The following is a 26825-nucleotide window of genomic DNA, read 5'->3' as shown; positions in this document are numbered from 1 at the left end:
CAGTCTCAGCTCCTGTAGTTGATTGTGCAGGTAAACTGAATTTTCACACAAGTTTCCAAGTCAATTATGTTATAATAGGCTAGCGAATCACGAGTTGTAATGTGATGTCATCTATAAAATAGAACCTCCGTGCCCTCTTCGGGTATGGATCTGTCCTGTTTCTGGAATTACTGACAAAGGCAGATTGGAATTCCCGTCGCTGATTGATTTACCTGCTTACCCACTCGCAGATGACTGATGTTTTCTGTGTGCGTGCATTGTGGGAGGAACACGAGATGGTCCCCGCTGAACGACACCAACTGTAATACACATGATCCCTTTTGAGGGCTAGATGTAAATGAGCTGCGACCAGAGCTGTCAATCAAAGGGGGGAATTTCCCAGGCTGCTTCACGCTGGCGTCGATCATCTCGGGAGAGATGGATTCGTCTCCATCTTCTTTCTAATACAACTGATAGCCATGTCCTAATTTTCCCGTACTGTCAGTCTCTAATGGCTGCCTGATTAGAGTATGACACGTGCTCAATCTTTTTCCTCCATTTATTTGATTTTGTCTCCTGGTGAAGAACCCCCATCTGCTTGTCATCCACGCTGCACTTTGCTCCCAACCTCCAAATCATCATTTCATCATTTAAGGTCGGGAAGTATTTACAGTGGAACCTCTAAATTCATACAAATCTGTTCAGCAGGGGCGGACTGGATCATGGGGAGTTTTCCCAACGGTCCATTTTTGCCACTGTTGATAAAAATTAATGGTTGCATGTCAGAATTCCAAGTTGTCCGGCTTTATTTTTATTTATCTATTTATTTTTCCTTTTGTGTTTTTTTCTTCTTTTTCTTTGTTTCTCGCTTTTTTTTTGAAAAAGAAGAGAAGAGAAAAAAAGGAAGAAAAAAAAGTTGTCCGGCTTTATTTTTATTTATCTATTCATTTTTCCTTTTGTCTTTTTTTTCTTCTTTTTCTTTGTTTCTCGCTTCTTCTTTTTTTTTTAAAGAAGAGAAGAGAAAAAAAGGAAGAAAAAAAAGTTGTCCGGCTTTATTTTTATTTATCTATTTATTTTTCCTTTTGTCTTTTTTTTCTTCTTTTTCTTTGTTTCTCGCTTTTTTTTTAAAAAAAAAAAAAGAAGAGAAGAGAAAAAAAAATTGTCCGGCTTTAGAGGTTCCGCTGTATTCATCCGCTCAGCGGAAATGTGACACAATCTGGTCCTCTGTCCTAACGCAGGCATTCCAGAGGCTCCGTCTTTCCAACGGAGATGCGGGCAGCACGCTGCGAGAGCTCCTGCGATGGCGGCAGACGCAGAGCGAGGGCCGGGCCAATTACAAGCACCGTCCACCGCCTCAGTCTCCGCCCCTGCCGCCCGCGCTGCTCTGGTCCAGCAGGAAGAATTCGCCGTGATCAGGACGCGGCGAATGGAGAACGCCTGATGGAGTGGCTGCAGAGGACGCCCCCCAACCCTGCCAATTACGAAGCACTTTGTGACTCTAAAAAAAAATGCGTGGAAAGCAGACAGCATTAAGATTCCCAGGGACAACTTGTATAGTCATATTTATTTTCCAAAGGTGGCATGGTTGGAGTTCGAGGGTTGAAGTCAAAGGTTGGGTCCATCCTCCCAAACAAGGTGCTGCTGATCATACTTGATGAGCTTTCCGGCGACTTTTCAAGTTTACACGTCGACCAACGCCTTTCAACGCAATCCAGGTTTTCAGAAATCTCTCTGAGCGGCCCCACAAAACAACAACGGATCAAGGCTCACCTCAGTAAACTCCAAAGGTGCATTTCTCTTCGCCGCCAGCCTTTGAGGAAAACCTCTGGACGAATGCGTTCTACCGAAATATGTTATTGCTTCATCTGTCAGTGCCAAAGTGTCACAATTACAACAGTCCTAGATTACCGCACCTGTGATGATTCCACATACTGTTTGTTGAAAAATACATATGAGGAAGGTGTTGAAAAGAAAAGTTGTCCGCCATGTTTGTACAGAATCCGCACCTATTACCCTCCGTAGCGCTTGACCCCATCTGGCAGATCCGATTCCTGCCACGATGCCGCCCTTTGGTGTTTGACCTCCTCCCTACTTCCTATTGGCTGTTCGGGTGTTTCCGCGGCAACTGCTGTGTAAATAGTGAGTGGTGTCCAAGCACAGAGATGAGACGATGCTGAGTGAGATGGAAGAATGTTTTGGGTTCGATGCAATGACTGAAAGGTTTGTTTTAATTAAAAATGTGAATACCTTGTTTTTAAGAATGTCAACGGCAATGAAATTGTTATTATTCTATTTAATAATGTTTTATCCCTCCCTTCTCTTGGTCTGCCATTTTGTTTCCAATCATGTTCGCATTGCTCATATGGACGTTTTCTGTATACCGTAATTGGCCAGCTGGGCCTCAAACAACCGCCTGATCTTTGAAGATGGGTCGGAATCACTCGAGCCGATTCGATTTCTCATTCCTCCTGATCATCTTCAATGTGTCCGATTGATTCTACCTTACTAATTAATTGCGGCTGTATTCTGTGCATGGTGACACACTCGTAATGCTCGAGGATACATCAGAAGACGCAACATTAGCTTGAGTGCTATCTTGGAATGAGTGTTTATTACTGGAACCTTGTCATAGTGTGTAAGCCGTGTGGTTTTTCAAGTAATCATGATGATGCGCTCCCCTGAAGAGGTATTGATTTGCTTAATTTAATATTTCGAACTCCAACATGGAATGGGTGTCGAACCGTGAATATTCCCCTCTTCAGAGGGAGCATCAGAGCCAAAATGAATGCCAGAATTTCAGGACAGGCAAGGCAGCTTCATGCCGGGTCTTTTTTTTTTTTTAACTACTTTGAGGGATCGCTGTATAAAAGAAGACCACTGTTTGGTAGATATCGATGACTATGGCAGCTATTTGTGTGTGATGTCAAAGTCTGGCTGCATTTGAAGGCCGATGATGTCATAACGAACCCAAATTCAAATGCAACCCACAAACGAAGTCTTCTCTTGTTTTTGCCGTTTCAGTCACTCCAATTCTTCACAGCTTACGACATCTAATTTAACATGTTCATTGCTTTCCACTTTTGAATTTAGAGCATTTTCACTGATCTGGTGGAACAAATTTCAACATGTCAAACATGCAGGGATCTTAAAGTTTCTGTTAATATATCCGGCATGCTAAAATGTAGCCACCAAACTTGGTAACATTGGAGTGGGGGAGGCCTGAATTGGGAGTCCTCCACAATGGAACCCCGCAGGAATTCACCAAAGAAGAAGAATGTGACACAGAAACAAGATGTGGACGATTCTCCATCGACCAATTAAAAGATATAGCATTTGTGGAATATGAATTAAAGGGGAAGTTAACCCCTTTTTTTGGACAATATTTTCTATGCAGCCCCACTAGTCTAAATATGTTATTCTGTTTAATATTGCGTTGGTGAAATATGAGTTAAGCAGCAAAATCCAGCCATTTTATCCATCTCATGGGGCGGCCATTTTGCCACTTGCTGTTGACTAAAGATGGCATCAATGTTGCTCAGGTCTCAGGTAACAACCAATCACAGTGCAGCTTCAGAAATCTGGTGAGCTGTAATTGGTCGTTGCTTAAGATGTCATCTTCAGTCAACAGCAAGTAGCAAAATGGCCGCCCCCCGAGATGGACAAAACGGCTGGATTTTGCTGCTTGACTCACATTTCAAAAATATAATATTAATCAGAATGTCATGTTTAGACTAGTGAGGTCACATATAACATTGTCAAGAAATGTTTAAGGTTGACTTCCACTTTAAGCAGCAAAAACTACCCATTTTTATCCAACTCAGGGGCGGCCATTTTGTCCTGTACCACTGAAAATGTCATCATAGTGCCCAAAGGCTTAAGTAACAGCCAATCACAGCTCACTTGTTTTTTTGGGTTTGGTCATGTGATATTCGCATACTGACCCCCTTAGGCACTATGATGTAATTTTCAGTTGAAAGCGAGTGGCAAAATGGCCGCCCCCTGAATGTGTGACCAGCTGTGTGTAGCGCTACACTACCACTGAACCCCTTGTTGTTATCCGGTGATGAAGAATGATGGATGGAGCATACCAAAGCGTACTCCTCGGTGAGAGCAACGTTTAGGTCAGTTATGGAGGTTGCTATGGTTAAGCAGGCATTATTATGATTTCTACTCCAGTGTTTGTGTGACCGCACATCAAGCAGATAAAGTCCCAGCTGTTAAAGCATGCTAAAAAGATTAGACATTATACATGACCGAGTGCTTCCCATCGCACTGTGAATCACCAAACCTCGTCATCCATCTACAGTACAAGACGCCCGTACGCACACACACCATGTTTTTGCGGCAGATTAATTGTTTGTTTTTTTTAGGGGCAAAAAAAAATCTAGCTTATTTTTTATTAGCACATAAACAGGGATGCGTTTCATTATTAGAATTTTTTTTTTTTTTTACTGTCATTTTTTATTTGTACATATTTTACAGCACATCTTGAGATGTATTCACGTTTGTGGAACGAAAAAAAAAGATTGTATGTGATATTACATGTTTATTATGTTTTATAAGTACTGTACCTGTACAGCAATAAAGCACAAGTGTGTCAGTGCGAGCCTGTTTATTTTTTCTTCTTCTTTTCGACATTAAGCTGAAATGACTTTCAAAATTGCTTTTAAAATGACTCCTATTCAAATAGTAAGTAATCCAACCTATATGTGTCAAATATCCATCTTGTGATGGATTTTTAAATTCTGATGCAATTTATGGGCTCGTGGATATAATGCAAGTCTCTGTATTATCAATACAGGCTTTAAGATGATAATAATGCTCCGAGTATATAGATTATGTAATAACAGGTTTATTATCTGCAGTTCTACATCTGCACTAAAAAGAGTACATCATAACATTAATGTTAAATGAAGCTCTGACCGTTTCAAATTCCCCTTTTCCATTTATGGTTTTAAGACAGGGTTAAGGGTGTTCAAAGTAGGAATGTAAGACGGGGTCGGGGCTGTTTCAAATTTGGGTTTCAAGACGGTTTTGAACGAGGGTTGTGCCGTTGAAAGGATTTCAAAGTCTATGTTGAAGCCTGTGTTAGGGCTTCAAAAGAGGTTTGGGGATTTTGAAGTATGGATTCAAGCCTGGGTTCTGGTCTCAAGTTAGGATTTAAAGCCTGGGTTTGGGTTTTAAGAAATAAGGGTATGAAGTCTTACTGGTTTTCAAATTGGGCTTGCAATATCTTGGATTATGCTTTCAAAGTACTCTTTCAAGCCAGGTATGCGTTTCAAAATGAGGGTTTCAATCAAGGGTTAGGGTTTCAAGAGCATAAGGATTTCAAAGTGGGGTTTCAAGGATTTGAAGACAAGGTTTGGGTTTCAACTCAGCACCTTTAAAATTGCTGGGTTAAAAAAAAACATACTGGATTAGTGTTAACCCAGCACTTTTAAGGCAGGGTTAGCGTTTCTGATTTGGGTTTTCATTCAGGTTTAGCGTTTCAAAGTATGGTTTCAAGCTAGGGTTAGGAATTCAAATTTGCGGTTTCAAGCCTTACACTTGCTGGGTCAAAAATTGGACTGCCACCCTAACTTAGGTCAATTTGACCCAACTTTGATTTGTTTTGTCCAAATCAAACCATTTTTGGGGTTGTTTGCACAAAACAAAACAAATTGACCCAAGTTAGGGGGTTGTTGACCCAATTTTTTTTTTTGACCCAACAGTTTTAAGGCATGATGTTAGGGTTTCAAGAAATTAGATTTTGGGGCCTTGATTAGTATCAAGGGTATGGCTTTGAAAGTAGGATATAAAGTCATGGTTAGGGTTTCAAGTCGCCTTTCACCAATCTGATCGGCTGGATCGGGATCGGTAATAGCTTAATTTGCCCAATCGATCAATTACATCATTGATCGGCTTTGCAAAATGAGACATTACATGTTATGTTTAATGTTTCTTAGAGTTTTTTTTACGATTTTCTGGGGTTTCATTCCCCCAATACATTTCAATTGCCGTCAATTATACGTGGGTTAGTGGTCGCTTATCTTTTTTTTTTTTTTTTCAAACTCGTTGATCGTGATCGACCAAAAAATCCTGGGTTGGGTTTTACAATTGGGGATTCCAGCTAGTTTATGGTTTTAAATTAAAGCCTTAAAAGAGATTTAGAATTTCTAGGTAGGGTTTTGAGCCAGAATTAGGGTTTCAAATTTGTGATTCAAGCCCGGGTTAAAGTTTTTAATAAGAGTTAGGGTTTAAGGGATCTGGTTTCATTCAGGGGTTCTTAGCTAGGGTTTGGGTTTCAAAGTAGGGTTAGATCTGTCTTCTTACAGTGAGATTGTTGTATGTGTAGATCAGAGTTGGGCAATCTCGGTCCTCGAATCCTGCCGGTCTTGGAGGTTTCTCACTTCCAACACAAGCTGATTCCAATCACCAAGATCGTTATCAGGCTTACGCAGAACTTGCTGATGAGCTAATCATATATCAACTGTGTTGGAGAAGGGCAACATGCAAAACCTGCAGGACTCCGGCCCTCGATGCCCACCTCTGGTGAAGATGGTTCAGGTGTACCTAATGTTGTGTCCGCCCCTTGTGGCTTCTTCGTAAAGCCAGCGCAGACAAACAACATCCCACTTGTGTTGGTTTTGTGTCTCTGGCGAGAAGCAGTTTGCCGGGCCATGAAACACGGCGAGGGGTAAATATGACTCGCGGGCCCCATCGATTACTCGTGGTGATGGGGGGGCATGTTGACTTGTAAACAGCCAGGGGAGCGTCTCGCTGCGATCTGATCGATGGGCCCAGAAAGGCCACTCGATGGTCTTGCTCAACCTTCGCCGGCCCGATGTTAAGCTTCCACATCAGAAGCATTTCCAAGCATTTTTATGACTCCGCTCCTCCCCCCCAATAGCCCTCCCCCCCCGCGCCGTTGGACCCCCCGCCGCCGTTCTTCTTTCACCCCGGCTCATTTCTCACCATAACGCCGCAGCCCCACGCCATGATAAAATCAATAGCGTCATCTAAACACTGTCTCAATTTTCAATTAACGACTGTAAGGTCCATCTCTCCAGACGCATCCATCACGCGGGATCAGACTTCGACACGTGCGATGAGACGCCGGCCAATGCAAGATAGGACTCGCCTGAACGCAACACCATATGAACACACTTCTGGGATATCAACTGCTAACTGCAGCAGCATGACATGAGGCAGCCAATGATATTTCGGATTTTCCAGTGCCCAGCACTAGTCTAGTGCAAAGTGTGGTCTAAATGTGGAGCGTGAGTGGAGCTGTCTGTCTTTTAGAATTTTGCTACACTAGCGCAGATAGAAGAGGGTGGTTTCATTATTGTGTGTCGTTTTGGGAGGGAACACAGCTGACTCATAGCCAATCGAAGCGGCTCCCCTCATTAATCCATTTAAATTCAGCAGCGAGACCTGTCAAGGATTTGAAGCTGAGAAGGTGAAATGGAAAAGAAGCTTGCCCAAAACAAGTTAGATTGTTGTGGCTAATGCACAGTGGCATGTTTTGTACAATTGTATTCTTATAAATATTCACACGTTAGTGTATTTTAAGTCTATAGGCTATTCTGCAGAACCACAGCAATTTAAAGAAAAATCCCAGTGAATAGTAGGTGATGTCTGGTCGGTGCTGGTTTTCACTTCTTTTTTTTCTTTGATCCTTCCTCGGGTCCCCTGACAACTTCACGACTCTTGCTGGATTCTGAAGTATTCGGTTTAGGTGAACGGTATGGGATTTTTAATAGGTTTTAGGTCAATTAATGAGCACACCCACCCACTTATGCACACACACACACCCGCACATACAAAAAAAAGAGAGGAAAAAAAAGAGAGAGCAATGATGATGACATGTCGAATCGGTAAGATTACCGAATGAACAATACTGAGCTCTCTCAGAAAAAATAATAAAAAATTAAAGAAAAATGTTGTACAGAAAGCTTTCAATATCACGGCTTTAATTTCATAATGTTACATTTCACTTATGTTAGAAGTGACCCGGAGCTTGGGGTCATTTGTAGCAGCTTGCTTGCATTTGAGATTAAATCCTGCATTTTCTGTTGTTTAGGCATTTCGATGCCATTGATTAGTAGACACTTTAGGCTAATTTATATAGCAGTTTGAACATCCTATGTCAAAAGAGCTCGATGTTAGAGACATAAATGTCAAATTGTTGTAATTGTCCCCGGTTTCCCCTAAATTTTAGTCCCTAAAGTGAAACTCAGTCTTCTTTTTTTTTTTTAAGACAAAAAATATTTTTAGAATCATGCATTAAATTTACTGTACGAATTACACTAAAAAAATCTCAGGAAAACAATTTTTAATAAGAATTTTATACTCTACACTATTTTATTAATTTTTATCAACTTTTATTTTTATTTATTTTTTACAACACCTTGGTACTTACTAGGTAAGCGATTTATAGAAAAAATATTCACAGGATTTTAAATGAGTTATTTTGTTTTATTTCACTCCCTGATTGGACATTTACACAAATGTATGTAAATATATACTTTTGACATTTATTGATACTATCTCATATAAGCATCCTACTGTATATTATCAGCTTTGTGCACTGTTATTGTTGCATCTGGCCTCCATCAACATGGCAGCGAGTTCCGCCGCCTTCCGTCTTGATGTCGGGCCAGCAGTCCCTCATTCATGCGCCTCCAAACATGAAACGGCAAATGAAAAGGGAAAAAAAAATCGCTGGCAGCAAATTAGTGACAGAAGATGAATTCTGTCTGCTCCACCCCGGTCGCATCCAGACGACCGCACACCCCCACGGCCCCACCCCACGTTATAGTCCCCCCCCCCTCCTCCCCTTTCATTCTGCGCTTAGCCAGCAGTCAGCAAATCCACGCCGGCTGTGATGGCGAAGCTAATTAGCATGGCAATTAACGAGGACTTATACTGCTGACGAGGTCACGTGGGCTGACGTTTGCGCTAACGTGCTTGGATGGCACTCATGAGGAAACGCTAATGAAGTGGAACAGTGCTGTCAATGTGCTGCGTGAAATGCATTGTATTCTAAATGAATTTTTTGCACATGCGCATTGGGACAAATAGCAACATTGAAGGCAGGCGGGTAGGCAGTTGTGGCTGCCTTTTTCATCTACGTAACTCTAACGTGATTGATCATCAATGATTCCATGTATTCATCATTAAATTAAGTAGACTGCATAAAACCTAGTGGAACACTCGACGAATGTGCCATTAGCAGTAGCGATGTCAATTTTGGCACAGTGCATGACTGGTTAGCACATCTGCCTGCCAGTTCTGAGGTCGTGGGAACAGATCTGAGTTAGCGTGTTTTGTTATGTGCATGTGTGGGTTGTCAATGAGTACACAGTTTCCTCTCACATTACAAAAATATTCATCATAAGTTAGTTAAAGACTCTGAATTGTCTGTTGCTGTGCATTTTACCTGGTTAGTTTTAATAGACACAACCCATATAAATGCATTAAGCCTATTGAACCCAAGTAAATTAAGTTGGACCAATCCTAGTAATTTAGACGAGTAGACTGACCAATACAATTGCTTAATGCATCAAAAAAAAAAATTCACTGGGTGGAAATTATTTTCATGATTTATTTAAGGACTTCATTACATATATGTAATTAACGTAAGGAAGCGTATTGCATTCACTTGGGGAAAAAAAAGACTCCTGTTTTTCAGACTTTTTGGGAGGGGAGAGGGGGGTATATATGGCTATTTGTTTTTCAGAATATTTTTTTCTTGTCAAACGATTCAGAACAAAGTGTTCCCCTCTTCGTTGTGAATAATTTAACCCAAAAATATATTAGAAAAATGGGGGGGGGGGGGGGGGCATGTGAAACCGACAAAATATTATTTTGAAAAACAGAAAAAAAAAATCTAAAAACAAAACAAAAAATTCCCCAAAATGTGAGGGAAAATAATACTTGAATTTGAAAAACAGTAACTTGATTTTTTTTATTTATTAAAAATTAACAAAGCCAAAAACAATTACTCAGGATTTTTATTGTATTTTATTTTATTTTTTTGTTGCACTTTCCCTGTCTCACTTTTGGCAAATAGTGGTGACACACTGACTGTTTTTACGACCTTTTCCACCAATTCGGCCAATACTTTAAACTTTATTTTCGAGTGGCCTTCTTGCTGCTGAAAATAATCAAGCTTAATAATGAACCCTAAAATAATGTTTATCCAAATTTTATTACATTACTAACGTACATTATTTATTACATTTTTTGCACATGCGCATTGAGACAAATGGGACCTCCTCAATATGTGAGAAATTGTGTCAATATTCTCCCTATGGTTACCGTGGCAAGGGGAGGCCTTATCATGGGCGGAGACAACCGCAGCGCCACTTGTGTCCATCGGGCCATCTTTCTTAGGACCCCTCCTTGCCGTGTGTCATGTTTACATGAACAAGCGGCGCCACTGCCACAGGACAACATACTGTATGCCCGAGCAGGCAAGTAAAACGAAAAAGAAGAAAGAAAAAAAAACGACATGTATGTGGCTTGTACATGCCCCTCAGAAGGTTACGCCAGTGGTCATCGATTGCCAGGATGTGCATGCACACTTGCAAGTGAGATGAATGGAAGGGGGATGTCGATGCAGAAGAACCTGTTCAAATGCTGCCGGTCCAGATGGAAAACACCTGATTTTTCTTCTGGATGTCCCCCTTGTGTGCAATGGTTTGCATCAACGTGTTTTTGCGAGAATTTAAAAGCAAATGACTGTAAAAAGTCATGGCACAGTTAAATGAAAAGAATCACAAGCCACATTTTGGGTCAGATTCTATGGCGTTTTTTTATTGGCTCAGTGTTTATGACTAAACTGCACCTTACCTTACCTTAACTTATGTACCAAAAAAGAAATCGGCTGTTTTTACACGTGAATTTTTATACCTGACCATGTTCTACTAATTTAATAGTTTTTTTTTGTAGTACGATGCTACAGTATCAACTTCTGAGTTTTTCGTAACTCGAGGCTCAATTTGTTATACATTTTTTTGCCGCAAGGCAAAATGTTTAAGAAAAAGTGAAGTAAAAAAATTGAGCAAATAAGGTAGCCTACTGTAATGCTCTCATATGGGCAAACAGAGCCGCAGTCACAGATGCGCTTGCAGCGGTTAATTATGAAACTGTCAAAAACTCAAATACAAAATGAAAGCACTCGCAAGTAGCATGAGGGAATGCTAACACCAAACTAAACATGTGACAAACGGCAAACCAGACTGACTCCAGGCTGTTGATGCCATTCACTAGGCCACGCCCCTTAAAGCCACTTCAATGTGTGCGCGTGTGTACTATTATTATTGTTTATTAAAAACATGTAACAGGAAAAAATTCAGCTGTTTTAGGGAACTTTCTGTTCAATTTTCTATATCTATTTGTACTTTTTTTTACCAATATAGTAACATGCTTTTTTATGTACTTAAAAGCCACATTTCCCCTTAATTATAGTTTTTGTACAAAGTCTAAATAAATGCTTGGGAGTGGTTGCACCACTTCAATTAAACATCAAAAAATGCTCGTCCCATTTGTACGCTGTCGTCTTCTAATGAGGACCACACCCCGTCGTGGTCTTTTTGCATTTCTCCAAGCAGATCATGGTCTTGTTTCCTTCCCTCCATCTTGTCCTAATGAGCCTTTTTCGCATCTTTTAATCAAGCCTTGGTTAACCATCTAATCATCCCGCCGCCGACTAATTACGTTCTCGTAATGGCCTCCTTCAGTGGTATACACAATGTAATTTGCAGCATCAGTCGCTCTGTGTTGGTGAATGCTGCCACTATATTGAGCTCTTTACTTTTTTTCTGACCTTTAAATCAATTTCATTGGATATGATAATCCAGTAGAATGTACAGAATATGATACAAAAACCTCATTTCTAAGCATTCTCAGCATATGTTCAAATCCTCAACAAAACACACTCCAGAAAGACTTCCACATGCCATAACACACTCCACAAAGACGGCCGATAATTCAGGTACTTATTCTATTTTACGAAACAAGACTCTTAAAAGCAGTCCCCCAAATAAATAGATTGTTTCCCCGAATTACAACAGGAAGAAAAGTCACAATGTCTTTTTTTAGGACCCAAAAGCAGGAAAGCGGGGAGAAAAGAAGGCAGGGGTGAGGATGCACTCAAAAACAAAATATATTTATTTTGCACACAAAAAAAAATACAAACAAGGCATGTGGGAATCAAATTAATCGAAGTCCAAAAACCGAGACTGAAAGTCGCAAACCAAAACTGGGAACTCACATACAGGAACTTGACAGGGACACCAAAATAACTCACAAAAACTGAAAAGAAGCACAGAAGCAAATACAGACAAGACCCGAGTGGGGGTGCGGTCTGATGAGAACGAGTAGACGAAATCAAACATATTCAAAACAATGCCGAAGTCCACAAATGTACATTCATGACAATTTGGCTTTTTCATGACACTTATTAGGAAATGAGAGTCCACAACAAGGGGTGATGAAAAAATATATATATATTTTTTTATATTTACTTTCATTGAATTCTTGGCATTTTGAACAGGAATTTCATCTTTTTTTTACACCCATACTCATGGAATGCAAATAAAGTGTTTTCCATATAATATATGGACTGTAATTATATATTTTCTACTGCATTAGTTGCACATCCTGACTTACAGTAAACTTGATGATTCATGCATAACAAAAATATCGCATCATCATTTGTCATAGTATTACATATGGACTTTGTTCCCTTTAAGTCATGCTCAATTATGCATGAAATCCTACTTAATTCAGAATTTTGTTCGAGGGCTCACTGAAGAATAGAAAATAATAAAAAACGCTTGAATTGTTTGTTTCGTTAAATATTTTGAAAAAAGACATGCAGTAGAAACAAATGTTCAGTATGTCACAAAGTCAGAATAGTCGCACGAGATCGTGACGTGACATGATGTGCCGTTCAAGTACCAAAAGTAGATCAGGTTCCGATAATTACGTTTCCATGACGACTGCTCCAAAGTGTATTTTTGAAGGCAGAATGACATTGTGTAATGAAAGGCAGCAGGTGACCTTGCGGTTAGCGTGTCTGCGTCACAGTCGAGAGGCTCTGACCTTCCTGCGTGGCGTTTGCATGTTCTGCCCTTGCGTGTGTGGCTTTTCGTCCGCGTGAATGCTTGTGTGGTTACAAGTGTCCTGTGATTGACTGGCCACGAAGAAAAGTGGGGCACACCCACCTTTGTGAGTGGCGGGGCTCTGTGGTAGAGTGGTTATCTCGCAACTCTCAGGTTGTGGGTTCAATACCAGGCAGTTCAACTCATTCACTGCCATTGACGACTATAGACGTCAAAAATTCATGCGAACTATTTCTCTTAGTTTAACTTTTTTTTTTCATTAAATTTTTTATGAAAACCTAGAAAGTTTTAAATTGTAATTAATCACCTGACTTCACTAGTTAACTTACGATTAATCACAAATTTTATATCTGTTCTGAATGTACAATATAAACAATCTTGCTTTTCATACTCTTGTTAGCAAAAGTGGAAAAAAAAATTTAACTAATAGAAATAGTTCAAATGTATTTTTGACGTCTATAGCCGTCAATGGCAGTGAATGAGTTAAGGTGGAAAAGTGCAATATAAATGAAATAATTAAAAGTCACCGATGGATGGATGTACAGAATAAAGTGTTATGCATACAGACTAAAAAACAAAGGGTGCGGCGATGACCTCAAATGCTCCGATGACCGCCCCCCCCCTCCCTGGCCCATCGTCTTACTGGAACAATATCGGGCTCATGTGCCTTCATGGCGTTCGATCCCCTGGAAGTGTGCCACATTCCTAAAGCATTCCAACGTTCGCCAGATTTGCATGCAAACACATCTGGGCCATATTTGCTTCCACTCACGCATCTCAAGAGTGGATTTATGCAGTACATACGACTTTATCTTTATTCTCATATGACAAATGATAGGCGATGTAAGTGGCGGGCAGGCCATGAGAGGACGGGGCTTTCCATTGCGTAAACGGGCCTTGCGCAGCAATAACAATTCACAGTGAGTAAAATGTTCAATCTGTGAAAAACAACCCACACAGTCTCTTTAGTGCTAAAGGGTGAGGCTAAAGAGTCCTTCTTGGTAGAATAATAATCAGCCTGTCCCCATAGTGGGAACTGACAATGCCACGCATCTGATCATCTGGACGGGCAAACCCACAACAGCTGTTTGTGTCGGAAAACTACAGATGAATAAAGACCACCATTATAGCTGAGAAGAGCGAATTGTGTGTGTGAAAGAGGCTACATAATTACAACTTGTGTTACTGCATTTCAAATAAATCAAATCAAACTTTATTTATATAGCACTTTTCATATGTAAAAATGCAACTCAAAAGTGCGGGGTAATTAAGACATCCATAGTACAACATGGAAAAACACTCATACACACAGCCTGAGAATTATGCCAAAAGACATGGCGGGGCACAGAGAAACCATGTGAGGAAAAGCACTCAAAATTGGACACAAGTATAATACAATCGAACTCAGCGATCAAATTACAAAACGTTAAGAGAAAATCAACCTTAAATACGTCTTGACAATAATATGTTATATGTGACCTGAGCCGTGATTGGTTGTTACCTGAGACCTGAGCCACTGTGATGTCATTTTCACTCGACAGCGAGTGGCAAAATGGCCGCCTTTTGATGTTGATTAAAAACTGCTGGGTTTTGCTGCTTAACTCATATTCCGCAAAGAAAATCACATTTCATAACCAGAAAATATCATTTTGGCTGATATAACTGAAAGAAAAAGACTGCATGCTTAGACGCTTGCAGTCAGGTTAACCAATCAGATGACTTGCTGCCTGGTAGCCATGGTTACCAGGTGGCCAATGTCAATGCCGGTCTATTTTCATCATCTGAAATACTTTACTTCAAGTTTCTTTTGAAGGCAATTATCAGGAATAAAATCATGATTGAACTCTGTCCAGTTGGTAAAAAATATTTTGCAAGTAACTAGCTAACGCAGACATGAATTCATAATTACAATAAATAGTTGTATGAAAAACAACCCGAGGCCATAAATATAAAACAATAGCATAGTAGCATGACATGGACGCAGTCAGGTCAGGCTGCTCCACTCGGACGCACTGCTGAGATGTACGCTTGGATCCAAGCGAGGAGTATGCGGGGGATCGGTTAGCTTCGACGCTCCCAAAATTGGGAACAGAACGTTTTGTAGCCGAGGGCACGTTTAATTATCCCGGCACCCAGTGTTCCCCTCAGCCGTCAAACACAACAGAAACACCGTCTTCCTCGCGGTTAAGCTCCCGTATGCCTTGTGCGCACACGGATATTACATTTGGAGACGACGTGTTCTTTCCCAAGAGCAAATCGAATTCCTCCATAGTTGAGAGGACGCTTTTCTTGCTGAGAAAAAGCGAGAGATGTTTTGGGGCTTGCTTTTCAAGCACGGAAAGTTGAACTCTTGTTGTATCCGATGTCTTTTTTTTTCTCTCTCTCTCATATTTAGCAAATAGAGTTCATGTGCTTTCTGGAGCCGGAGCCAGCGATAACACACGGCCTTATCCGTTACCATGGCAACACACCGGGTCCACTCCGACGCCTGTTGTGTGTCGGGACAAGGCAGTGAATGAACTTCGTCTGAACACGTCTGCAGTGAAATCGCCACGCTTTGATCCTTTTGTGTTTTGTTGACCTTTTATTGTTTTGATAACAATGACCTCGACATCTTAAGCGACTGTATGTAAAAATATGACCTTTCACTGTCTGCCTCTGTAACATTTGTGATTCAAAGGAGACGTTTGAGGCCTTTTTGTGTCTGACTTGCTTCCCTCCAAATAAGCCTGTTTTGAGGAGGTCATACTGTCTTGTGCTTAGCTATACTAAAAACTCCGCCCCCGTCCGCAGAGCCTTCGTCTTGTGGCTTCTACTTAGGAGAGCAGAGTCCAGAGTGTGGGGAAAAAGTGAGTGTCTATTAAGAAAATGAAAGCATACTGTATGTGAGGCGCCACAGCAAAATGAGTCACACTGACCCATATTTCAGAAATGAAATTTTGGCGTAATCAAAAAACAGCATCGTAATCTCATCTTTCCAGGGATACAGAATCTCAGACATTGTGCTATGCTACTCATTGCATCACTACCACATATATGAATAGGTAGGAACGACACACCCCCCTTTAGCAATGCTAAGCTAGGACGGTCAAAGTGAATTCCTTTCGCGTGGACCAGCGATGGGAAAAGTACTGACATTATCTTCTTGAATAAAAGTACAAATTTGGTCAAAGTAAAAGTACTCACTCAAATAATTACTCAAGTAAAAGTACAAAAGTACAGGCTCTGAAATGTACTTGATGAGTACAAGTCAAAAAGTATTTTTTTTATCATATGTTCCTCCTACGTCAATTTGAAAGATATTAGCTAATGGAGCAAAAACGGGGCAATCGGCTCTCTGACTTGCTATCAAGTTCAAATTATCCTCTGCGGTGGCGGCGCGCTTTGCCCTCATATTTACGAGTTGTTCTAATCTAGCCAATTGCATGTCATGTGATCGCGTGTCGCAAAACCAACCACAAGATCGGATGTATGGGCCCATGTGTAACGCTTCATATGATTGGCGGAGCCAGGAGACATTGACTCTGCTTTTTTTTCCCCAGGTCAAGAGATAAAAGTAAAAAAGTAGTCCAAAAAAGAAATACTCAGGACAGCACAAAGTATTGAAACGGCAAGAAAGCCAAGGATGCCATTGAGTGATGTACATTGTTCACAATTTTTTCTTCAAATAGTGGATATTGATATCGCATGCTGTGTCAACCTCATGAAAATCAGTTGAGAAATAAGGACGCTGTGACTTATTTGAATGTCCGTGCGTTGCCTTTGATGGGAAAGTCGCCCCTGCCAAAATGGCCACCACATAAGCACGATGGTTAGCCGGCCTGCTCCATGCCGTGGCATATAGCTGTTATGATTTCACATTACACTACTTCATTTCATGGACAATCAGAGGCCAGTATTTTGGGGTCATGACCTCTAGCATAGCAACTGTTGCTACACTATAGTTCCTGGCAATTGTTTATGGACAATCCTGCGGATTCCTGGCATTATTTTTAGCTCATAAATATGTTTTATAAATTAGTAAAAAGGAATAGTCAGCGTTATACTGATACTCGTATATCCGGGATTCCCCGTGTGGAGATCTTTTTTTGCTATTAAATTAAACTTGTAATCGATGACGTACTGAGCAATTACTGCCTCGTATTTGGGAAATTTTCTGAGCAAGTTCCGGCTCGTTTTGCTATGGCGGGTCACATGACGCATCACCTCATTCCTAACAATGTTTGTGGCATATGGATACGATACCAAACACAAATACAATGCTGCCGCAAAACAGTGTGTGCCACTTACCAGATGCCAGCTAATGTGTGCATCCAACAAAAGTCAGTGCAGCTCTGCTTACCTTTAAGAAGCCTATACTCCATTTTACATGTATACACTAACATAATATTTGTGTTTATTTTTGGTCCATGACAAGAATCAGGCCTACTAAGATTATAATCACTGGCGTGCACAGGTAGACCCCTAGTGGTGCTCACACCCTTGCCCCTCAAAAAAAAGTGCCCTTTGGAAAATTTCAAAAAAAAAATTTAAATACACACTTTACTGAGGACAATTTTTTAGAAAAGCTGCATGATTGATCGCGTGTGAAAAAAAACTATATGCGTCCCTGCGCGCACGCACTCGACCTAGCTCTCTCGCTCGCTCGCTTCCTTTGTCACGTGACACGCATCTCCTTCCCCTGCTTTCCACCCCAGCGAGGTAACTGTGTTCCAGTGAAATTGTATTGTTTGTTTGCCTTCTATTCCCTACCTATAATAATTTTCTTGCGAAGTAGCATGTCTCATTCAGCACAAGCAACTGAGCATAAATTAGCCGATATTAGCCACCTAGTTTAAAATGCTGTACGCTAATTCAATATTAGATAACGGGATAACCACCACATAGTAAGACTAATGACGGTGAAAGGAAGCTCTCTGTGATCCGTGCATTGAAAAGCATTGGACTTTGTGGGGACTGATTATTTTGACTTCAAAATGTGATGAACTGTTGTTTGTGTCTGGTTTGTATTATGCTAGTAGTCACAGGCAAAAACAATTGTCAATTGCCTGTGAAAAATACCCTTTTGCTTTCTTGTAATGACAACAGTCAGTCTTATTCATCCCAATGCCGTTGGTCTGTTTGGTTACAATTGGTCTATTTATTTAGTAATTGTAGTATAATGCCTAGAAAGGAGAGGCGGAAATGACAGAAAGGTCAGACTCAAAGTCAAGGCCAGAGAGAGTCATGTTAACTAGAGTTCAGCACCTTTTAAAGATCCCATTTTATTATTGATTTGCTCCTTAAGGTTAATTGTATTGAAAAATCTTTCTTTTCTTTTTTTTTTTTAAGTAGTTTGTACTAAATCAGCAGGCATGAAGCTATTATTAGCTAAATTATTAGCTATTATTTAGTACAAACCTTAACTGTAAGTTACTTCTATGCTACACGTCTTGCAGTCATGTTGCCCTATTAGGCTGTTATTAAAGCTAGCTGTAGGGTATTATTAATGTGCGTGTAATGTTTATTTAAAAACTTCTATTGACATTTCCGAAGATCCGGGCATATGCAACACAATGCAAATACTTCCTTTATGAGGTGAAAACAAAGGGCAGATTGTAATGCTTTTTCCTGTGACTTTCATACAAACGACATCACATTTTGAAATCCAAATAATCCTCACAAATCAAATTACAACCATCCAAAATCCAACGCTTTCCAATGAGCAGATTCACCAAATTGACGGCCATCTTGACTTGTGACGTCGTCTCGAAATTGTCAGTAAGGGATATTCCTTGTGCACTTGCCCCCCAAAATCCCTGCGCTAGCCACTGATTATGATCATTTGCCGTGTGTTGTTTTAGTATTATGGCCAAATGCAGACCAATAATCCCGTGTGAGGAAAGAGTGTGACACTTGCACCAGTTGGATCACAACAACCTGCGCGGCGGCGGCCGGCCCCTCCCCTTCACCCCCACCGGGCCGCCGTCTGCCGTTCCTCACAGACGGAAAGGTCAGCCAGAGAGCACCATAAAGAGGAGTTAAGGGTGGTCATTGAGTTCCTCTAAAGTTCAATCACATACAACAGCGACTCCTCCTCCTCTCGTGCTTTTGTCTCACAAAACTGCTGCAACGAGGAGTTTGTACCCGTGCTGTGTTGAGAGTGAAGAAGAATCTGATTTCAGATAGTGTTTAATCAGCATGTGTGTGTTGTTTTGGAGAGGGGTGGGGGGGGGGGGGGGGGTGTCCAATGACCCTGAGGCAGAAAAAACCCAGGGTCAAAACAACAGGAAGGAAGTCACATGGTGGACTGAAAGTAGCTCTGTTTGGAAGGAGGTGGGGGAGGATGGAGGAAAAACAGAGGGGAAAATAATGAGTGGGGGTGGTGGGGTGTGTTCTTCCCCCCTTGTTTTTCACCGACACAGGTGCAACATGATGAACCAACCAAGAGACGGTTCAATATAAAGGTCTTTGGATTGAGATCCTCCTGTCTTTGATGTTCAGGTCACATGTCGGGAAAAGTGTCGGCCATTAATGCCACTAGTTATTGCTCCCTCACGTCTTAGCAGAGTGTGAGTATAATATTGGCTCATATAAAAAAAGCAGCTTGTTAGAACTGCTGCTTTATGGCCCGGGTCGTTAAACCGTGCCCTTTGGATGGATCCTGTGTGGGCTACAAGTGTGACATCACTGAACCACGACAGTGGCCCGGTTGACACCACTAACCCGGGACATGTTTGTTGGTGTGTGGATCACAGATGATATGTGATAAGTGAAGAAAAGTGTCGTTCAAATACGGTAATAACATTTTGGTGCAGTAAAAAAAAAAATGGGGGTCTGATGTTTTATTTATTTTTTTCCAGTTTTTTTTAATATTCTTTCATCCATTTTCAATAGCACTTTCTTTTAAAATTTCCTTTTTTTTTGATTTAACAAACTATTGTCTATTAAATCGAAAAACAACCAGTATAGTACAACATTATTGTAAATAAATATATACATTAAAAAATCTTGAAACTGAAAAGTTATAAAGTTTATTCAAACTTGCCTTGTTGGTGATTGAGAGGATGATAATGTCGTGCATCCGGTCACATTCATAAATTACAAAGCTAACACTTCCTGTTCTTTCATCTCTGTTAACAATTTGGTAGGGGTTTACAAAAACAAAAATAGCACGGTTCTGTGTACATGACAAGCGCCGGAATAATTAACCATATATATGATTAGGTCGATATGACCTGCTCCTTTGGCGACGCGGCAATGCTAAGCAAATGTCCAAGCGTTCCAATACTTTCGAAGGGATACTTGACTAGGCCCGCCACATATGTCCAAACATTGCTTTTGATGGGAAAGTTGCCCCCACCAACATGGCCGCCACATTGGCGGTGTGTTTTAGCCTTCTCTAGTCTACCTTAAGTCTGTTTTTGACGACCCGAGAGCAGTGACATCCAGAAACGTGACCTGCAGTCTCTGTATGTTGATGGCACCACAGCGCCACTTACAGGCACGGAGGTGAATTGCGGCCAACTGATAATTGATGTGCAGTTTTAAGAAATGAACCATGGTGTCGACTCATGAGAGTGTTTGTTGAGGATTATTTTTAGACATTTTTGGTTGCTAAAAGCAAATGTTCTTTCTTGGTATTTACAACAAAAGGTCAACATTTGTTCATTGGGATGCTAATGAAGGAGTCGGTTAGCAGTGTGACTCATGCATGTGTTTTTCTGAGAGATGATGATGCACAGGTAAACACCTGCAAGCAGGACTGAGTCACTTTAGATGGGACGCACTGTTCATTATACACGCATTGACAATATGACTTCTGTTTCTCTCTTTACTGGAATAAACAAGTACAATTTAAATATTAATCTCTATGATGCAAGATGCAAGCTCAGAAAGTATGTGAAGGATTACCAGTGCATGTTTCGCTTTTTGTTTGGATATTATACAAATGATAATGTCATCATTCAAAACGCTCATGAGCGTAGTCCTTCGCACTTTGTGATATATATGAATATGAAATTTCAGTTTTAAAGTGTCGCAGCAGTAGTTTTAAACGGACTGCCACGTCAGTTGGGAATAATAAAACAGTTCACAGTTCACGTGGAGCAGCTTTTGTTTTGGTGTCAATACCGTTCCTCTCCAGCATTGCCTTGACACCCTGCGTGTGTGTGTGTTTGTGCGTTGTCGCTCTGTCCACACTGATAGTGATCAGCGGAAGTCTTTATGACTTCCGTTATGGCTGAATAATCATCGTGCATGGGCTCATGCGCGCACCCGTCACACTCTCGGGCTGGCACACCCCGTGTCAAATACAGGAAGGAGATTATTAGCTTCCTGAGGAGTTGGTGTGTGTTGTGTTGTTGGGGGAAAGCGGATAGCAGGACAGAATGAGGTCAGTGGGGACTAGCTATGGATCGGCCCGTCGGAAGCGCCACGTATCGCTTACTGCTCTTCCTTGACAAATTTAGAAATGGAGAGTTGGTGGGGGGAAGGATTAAAGAGAAAAATGATGACGCACGAACGATGACAAATGTCAACACGCCGGACTTTCTGCACACTAATCAGTCATAGTGGAGGCAGGTGAGCGATCTGCCTCGCAGCGAGAGGGCGGAGTGAAAGTGAGATTGTTCCAGACAGGATGTTTGGGTCAAGAGGATGTCTGAGCCGGGATACACCAGGGCCAAAACACTCCATTAAATATGATCATGACCTTCATCCTGCATGCACTTTCGCTCGCACTTTTGTTTGCATGGATAATACACACATAGACGTGCGTGCACGCACACAAACTATATATATAAAAGCACTCATATGTCAAGGTTGTTTGTTCATCTATTGATCATGCCAGTGTAATTTGGCCTAAACAAAGTAGCCCATGAAGAGAAATGAGCCGAGAGTTAGACAAGAAGCTAACGACAGCAGACAGAGTGCAGTATTGATACCAATAAGATCAGACACAGAGTGACTCTCATTGATTAGTACTTCATTTTGTTCTTATCCCCGCACGTTTACACTCGGAGGTGGGCGACGGCCGCGTGACGGATCACTGCTGACAAAGAGCTACGAGCTCATCATGTCTTCATTAAGCACAGAGAAGAACAGCTAATAAACAAGCGCGCAAACACGCTTCTTTCCCTCCCCCAATCCTCTCAGTCCCGCCCTCCCCTTTCGTTTCTTTACGCACGCAAACACATTTGCCCGATCCTGCCCTCAGCACAGCGTTGACATGCTCGGCCTTTTATTATGTTCCGGACACTGTTTTTCCTGAGGCTGGAATGTGGACAGGAATGTGTTGTTGCTCTGCTAGCGCTCAGAGGGAGAAACACCTATCATGCTATCATGCTACACGGAAAGACAAAAAGGCAAACAGAGCGACTCCGGGAGCATCAAGGAGGCGGAAAAGTGTCCGTTAGTTGCGTAAGAAGAGTCCATTACTGCGGATTCTCCTCCGAGTGGTTGCTGTTTTTCACCAGCACTTTGTCTCTGCTTTTCATTACAGCCGTTAGCATGCTTTGTGCTCGGGCCAGGCATTGCGTAACAGCCTGCTTGTCATTGGCTTGCCCTGTCTGAACCTCCGCCAGCCGCAAGTCATACACCTTAACACACTTCGGCAAGCCAGCTGTGATCAAAAAATTATTCTTATTTTTTATGTTATGTTATATTATCAACTTCCACCAGATAGATATTACAAATTGTTTGCTTTTCAGACATGTTTAGACTTTGACGGTACATCTCAAGTTCAGCTGTGCACCTGCACCATATCACGGGATCTGATCAAAATTCCGTTTTTGGTGCTCAGTTTGACATGGCACAACTGTTTCTAATAGTATTATAATATATTATTATGACCAGTATGATGCAGTGCAGTTATTCGGCAGTGCCTCTGGAATGGCAGGCAGGTTGGTGGGACCCCCTTTGAATAAGAAGGGGGATCAGGGGTTGTGTTCCAATTGCAACCTTTCTGGTATGATCCATTTATGGGTGCTGGAGAGGAGGGTCCGTTAGGAAGTCAAATCAAAGCCAGATCCACCACACCAGAATCTATCGAAATTCAAACACAATCTGCTTCTTCCTCTGGTCGTTGAATCGGTGGAAGTGGATGTCTGTGGATCTCACTCTGCTTCATCTATCCTTCCTTCCTTTCCTCAGTCTCTCCTTTGGTCTCTTGAGGTCTCCCTAATTTGTTGGAATTTAGATGTTTGTGGGGTTGGTGAAAGATTCTGGTTGGTAACCCGGTGGGTAGTAGGTGATGTCTAGTCGGTGCTGGATTTCACTTTCCTTTCTTTTCTTTGATCCTTCCTCGGGTCTCCTGACAAGCTCACGACTCTAGCTGGATTCTGAAGTATTCGGTTTAGGTGAACGGTATGGGATTTTTAATAGGTTTTAGGTGAATTAATGAGCACACACCCGCACATACAAAAAAAAAGAGAGGAAAAAAAGAGAGAGCAATGATGATGACATGTCGAATCGGTAAGATTACCGAATGAACAATACTGAGCTCAGAAAAAAAATAAAAAATTAATGAGTACACACTCACACGCAAGCACACATGCACACACACACCCCGCACATGCACATACTAACACACATACTCACGCACAAAAAGAAAAAGAGAAAAAAAAGAGAGCGAGAGCAATGATGATGGCATGTCGAATCGGTAAGATTACCGAATGAACAATACTGAGCTCTCTCTCAAAAAGAAAAAAAGAAGAGGAGAAAAAAAAAGGAAGTCAAATCACAGATTCAGGAAGGGTAGAGGCCGGTTTTCGTCCTGACAATGGTGCAGAACAATGGACCAGCTCTACACCTTCAGCAGGCTCCTAGTGGATACATGGGAATTCACAAAACCAGTCTACATGTGCTTTGTGGACTTGAAGAAGGCATTTGACCAAGTCTCTCAGGGGGGTTTGTGGGTGCTTCGGAAGTATGGGGTACTGAACCTAACCTGATACGGGCTGTTTGATCCCTGCACGACCAATGTCAGAGTTTGGTCTGCATTGTTGTGAAGGTTGGACTCCGCCAAGGCTGCCCTATCGCCAATTCTGTTCATACCCTTTTGGGACAGAATTTCTAGGTACAGCCAAGGTGTTGATGTGGTCCGGTTCAGTGACCTCAGTACTGCTTCTCTTTTCCTTGCAGACATCTCCAACTCTCACGGAAGCGGTTCACAACCAAGTGTGAAGTGGTTGGGGTGAACATTAGCACCTCAAAGTCTGAGGCCATTGTCCTCAGTCAGAAAGGGGTGGCCACTGAGATCCTGCTGAAGGATCTTGAGGTTCTGTTCCCGAATGAGGGACAATAAAGTGGAAGATGAACAGGCAGTAAAGAAGAAGTCAAATCGATTTACCGCTTGATCTACGTTTCCACCATTGACTATGGTCATGAACTTTGATGACTTGACAGAAAGAACAAGATCACGGATGCTTGCAGCCAAAATGACTTTTCCTCTTCCTGAGGGTGAGAAGCTCGGACATCCGGAAAGGGCTTACAGTAAAGCCGCTGCATTGAGAGGAGCCAGATGAGGTGGCTCAAGCATCTGGTTATGATGCCTCCTAAACGCCTCCCTGCTGACGTGTGACCCCAGGAAAGAATCAAGACACACTGGAGAGACTATGACTTCTCGTAATGTCTCGGTATCTTGCCGGAAAAGCTGGTCAAAGTGGCTGAGTGAGTCAAAGCTTCTCTGCTTAGGTTTCTGCCCCTACAACCTGTCCCCGGTTAAGCAAAAGAAAATGGTTGGACGTATAATAACAACATACTAATAGCAGTAAGTAGTAGAAGCAGTAGTAGTGGTAGTCTGTGAAGTGTGAAAGTGAATCATGACAAACAAAAACAACTGTGAAATATGATCGGAACAGTTTGGAAAACTGGCAGTCACTCTTTGTTGTTAAAATGTTTGGGCAGTCAAGTTCATTATTGGCCAGCCTCATCAACAAGTAGACACAACATGTTTATTCAGGTGCAAGAGTGAAAACTGCCTTTTCCTAAAGTAAAGCATTCAGTATTATTTGTTGTTCCTCTTTGAAAAGACATGTTGTCCTGTTCTGATAAAACTGCTACTGTGTCAACATCAATATCTTTTCTGGGGGACGATGCCATTGTTTAGAAACTTGCAGGTGCTTGCCATTTATGTATCTGCTTTTACTACGCCTTTATCTCCTTCAAGGATACTGATTGGTGTTGTCTGTCATATGCAGTAGTTGATCACCAACTGCTTATCCAAAGCAAACACAGGATGATCTTTAGTTCTTCTCATATGTAGGTTGAGAATTTGACGTGCATGTCCCAACAGACAGGGACTCTGAAATGGGTAGCAGAGAGGAAGGCAAGGCCAATCCAAGGTCAATGGGTCAAGTATTGAGCCTCTAAACTTTCAGGACCGCCGTAGTTCTTGCTGGTGTTTGACAAATATAAGTCTGAGAAGAAAATTTGAGAATATGGTCCCAAACTCGTTGACCTCTCTCTGTAACTGGATACCTCAATAGTGAACAGGGACTCGGACAGGATACTCACAATAGGCCATTCAAACCATACCGGACTTTGGCACGGTTGCTTGACTGTCAGGATCCGTATGCCTCAGAGAACTCCAACTAACTCTAATGTACCAAACTGAAGCCCTCTTTGATAAGGCGGGTGTCCCGAGGGTTTACGACTATAGACATTCCTATGGCGGTGATGTGACACAAACATTTTCTGTAGCCCATCATCAACCAACGCAAGCATAGTAGTTTCTGTAAATCATGATTCCAGTAAATATTTGCACGATAAACCCCTCTAGGATATAAAGGGGGAAAAAAATCATACAAGAAGTATGGCATATTAAGTATATTATAACTATTGTAAAGCGAGGACCTTAAGTACATTCTTGACTGGCTCCAGCAAGAGGAAGCGAGCCAACTGTTGTCAAAGTGCTGGTCACATCTGTGAATTAAGACCAATTATGATTACTAGACCACTTCATATTATTTGCGAAAGAAAAAAAAAACCCGCCAGGATACTGTACTCCTGGATGGCAGAACACTGAGTGGCTACCGCTGCCCTGAACTGAAACGACAAAAAACGTGTTTGGGGTTGTACCAACAGATACCTAGACCACAAAAGGTTTAGGGGGTTTTACTATTTCCTTACCTGTGGATGGAGGTTATAAATCGACTGGAAGTTGTAAATAATTTGTAAAGAGAAGATCACAGCTGCTTCCAAAAGGACAGACTGGGACCCAAACCTCCATCATTGGGTTTGCGGAAAAAATGTTGGTAATGTTGTCTAAGTCTGAGTAATTTAGCCAAACATAATGGCTAGCCTGCTTGCTATACAGCATGTTATCCATTTCAGTGTCAGTATGGTAAACAGTCAATTAGTCTGTCATGTCTGAATTTGTACCACGTCTTTTTAAATCAACTAACGTGTTGAAATGTAAATTACAGCCAGCATTTTTATCTCAGTTGAAGGCAATTTACTTCACATGTCATTTACTTTTTACCTGACATGTCATACATTCAAAGAAAGGCTAAAATGATCGTTTAAGGCCATTTTCTCAGTCGTTCTACCTTGGTCCAATGACCAAGTGGGGTTTACTGGTGTTTGTCAGAGCTGTTACCACCTGGAAGTACGTGTGACAGTACTACAGAAGTATTACAATTTTTGCCCCCCAAAATGTTGCCACCAATGGAGTAAAATAGACACTAAATTGTTGTAAAGACGAGAGCTTTCTGCAGGAAGCTTTAATCTCTTCTCCCAGAGGATAAATTG

The 26825-nt window shown here is 41.5% G+C and overlaps 1 protein-coding gene across 5 annotated transcripts in view; it reads left to right on the top strand.

The window, feature by feature from the left end:
* Positions 1-4585, top strand: part of myo16 (myosin XVI) — a 119558-nt gene extending 114973 nt beyond the window's left edge. For all 5 annotated transcript variants that reach the window (XM_086091568.1, XM_086091569.1, XM_086091566.1 and 2 more), the window contains one exon: positions 1218-4585. In XM_086091568.1, the coding sequence (XP_085947694.1) occupies positions 1218-1391 (174 nt within the window). In that variant the 3' untranslated portion in view covers positions 1392-4585. The remainder of the gene's footprint in view (positions 1-1217) is intronic.
* The last annotated feature ends 22240 nt before the right edge of the window (positions 4586-26825 follow it).

Source organism: Leptonotus elevatus, chromosome 12 (genome assembly GCF_054856555.1).
Source record: "Leptonotus elevatus isolate MCC_2025b chromosome 12, RoL_Lele_1.0, whole genome shotgun sequence".
NCBI classification, from domain to species: Eukaryota; Metazoa; Chordata; class Actinopteri; order Syngnathiformes; family Syngnathidae; genus Leptonotus; species Leptonotus elevatus.
Note: the sequence above shows the minus strand (reverse complement) of the source record. Positions and strands in the feature narration are given on the sequence as shown.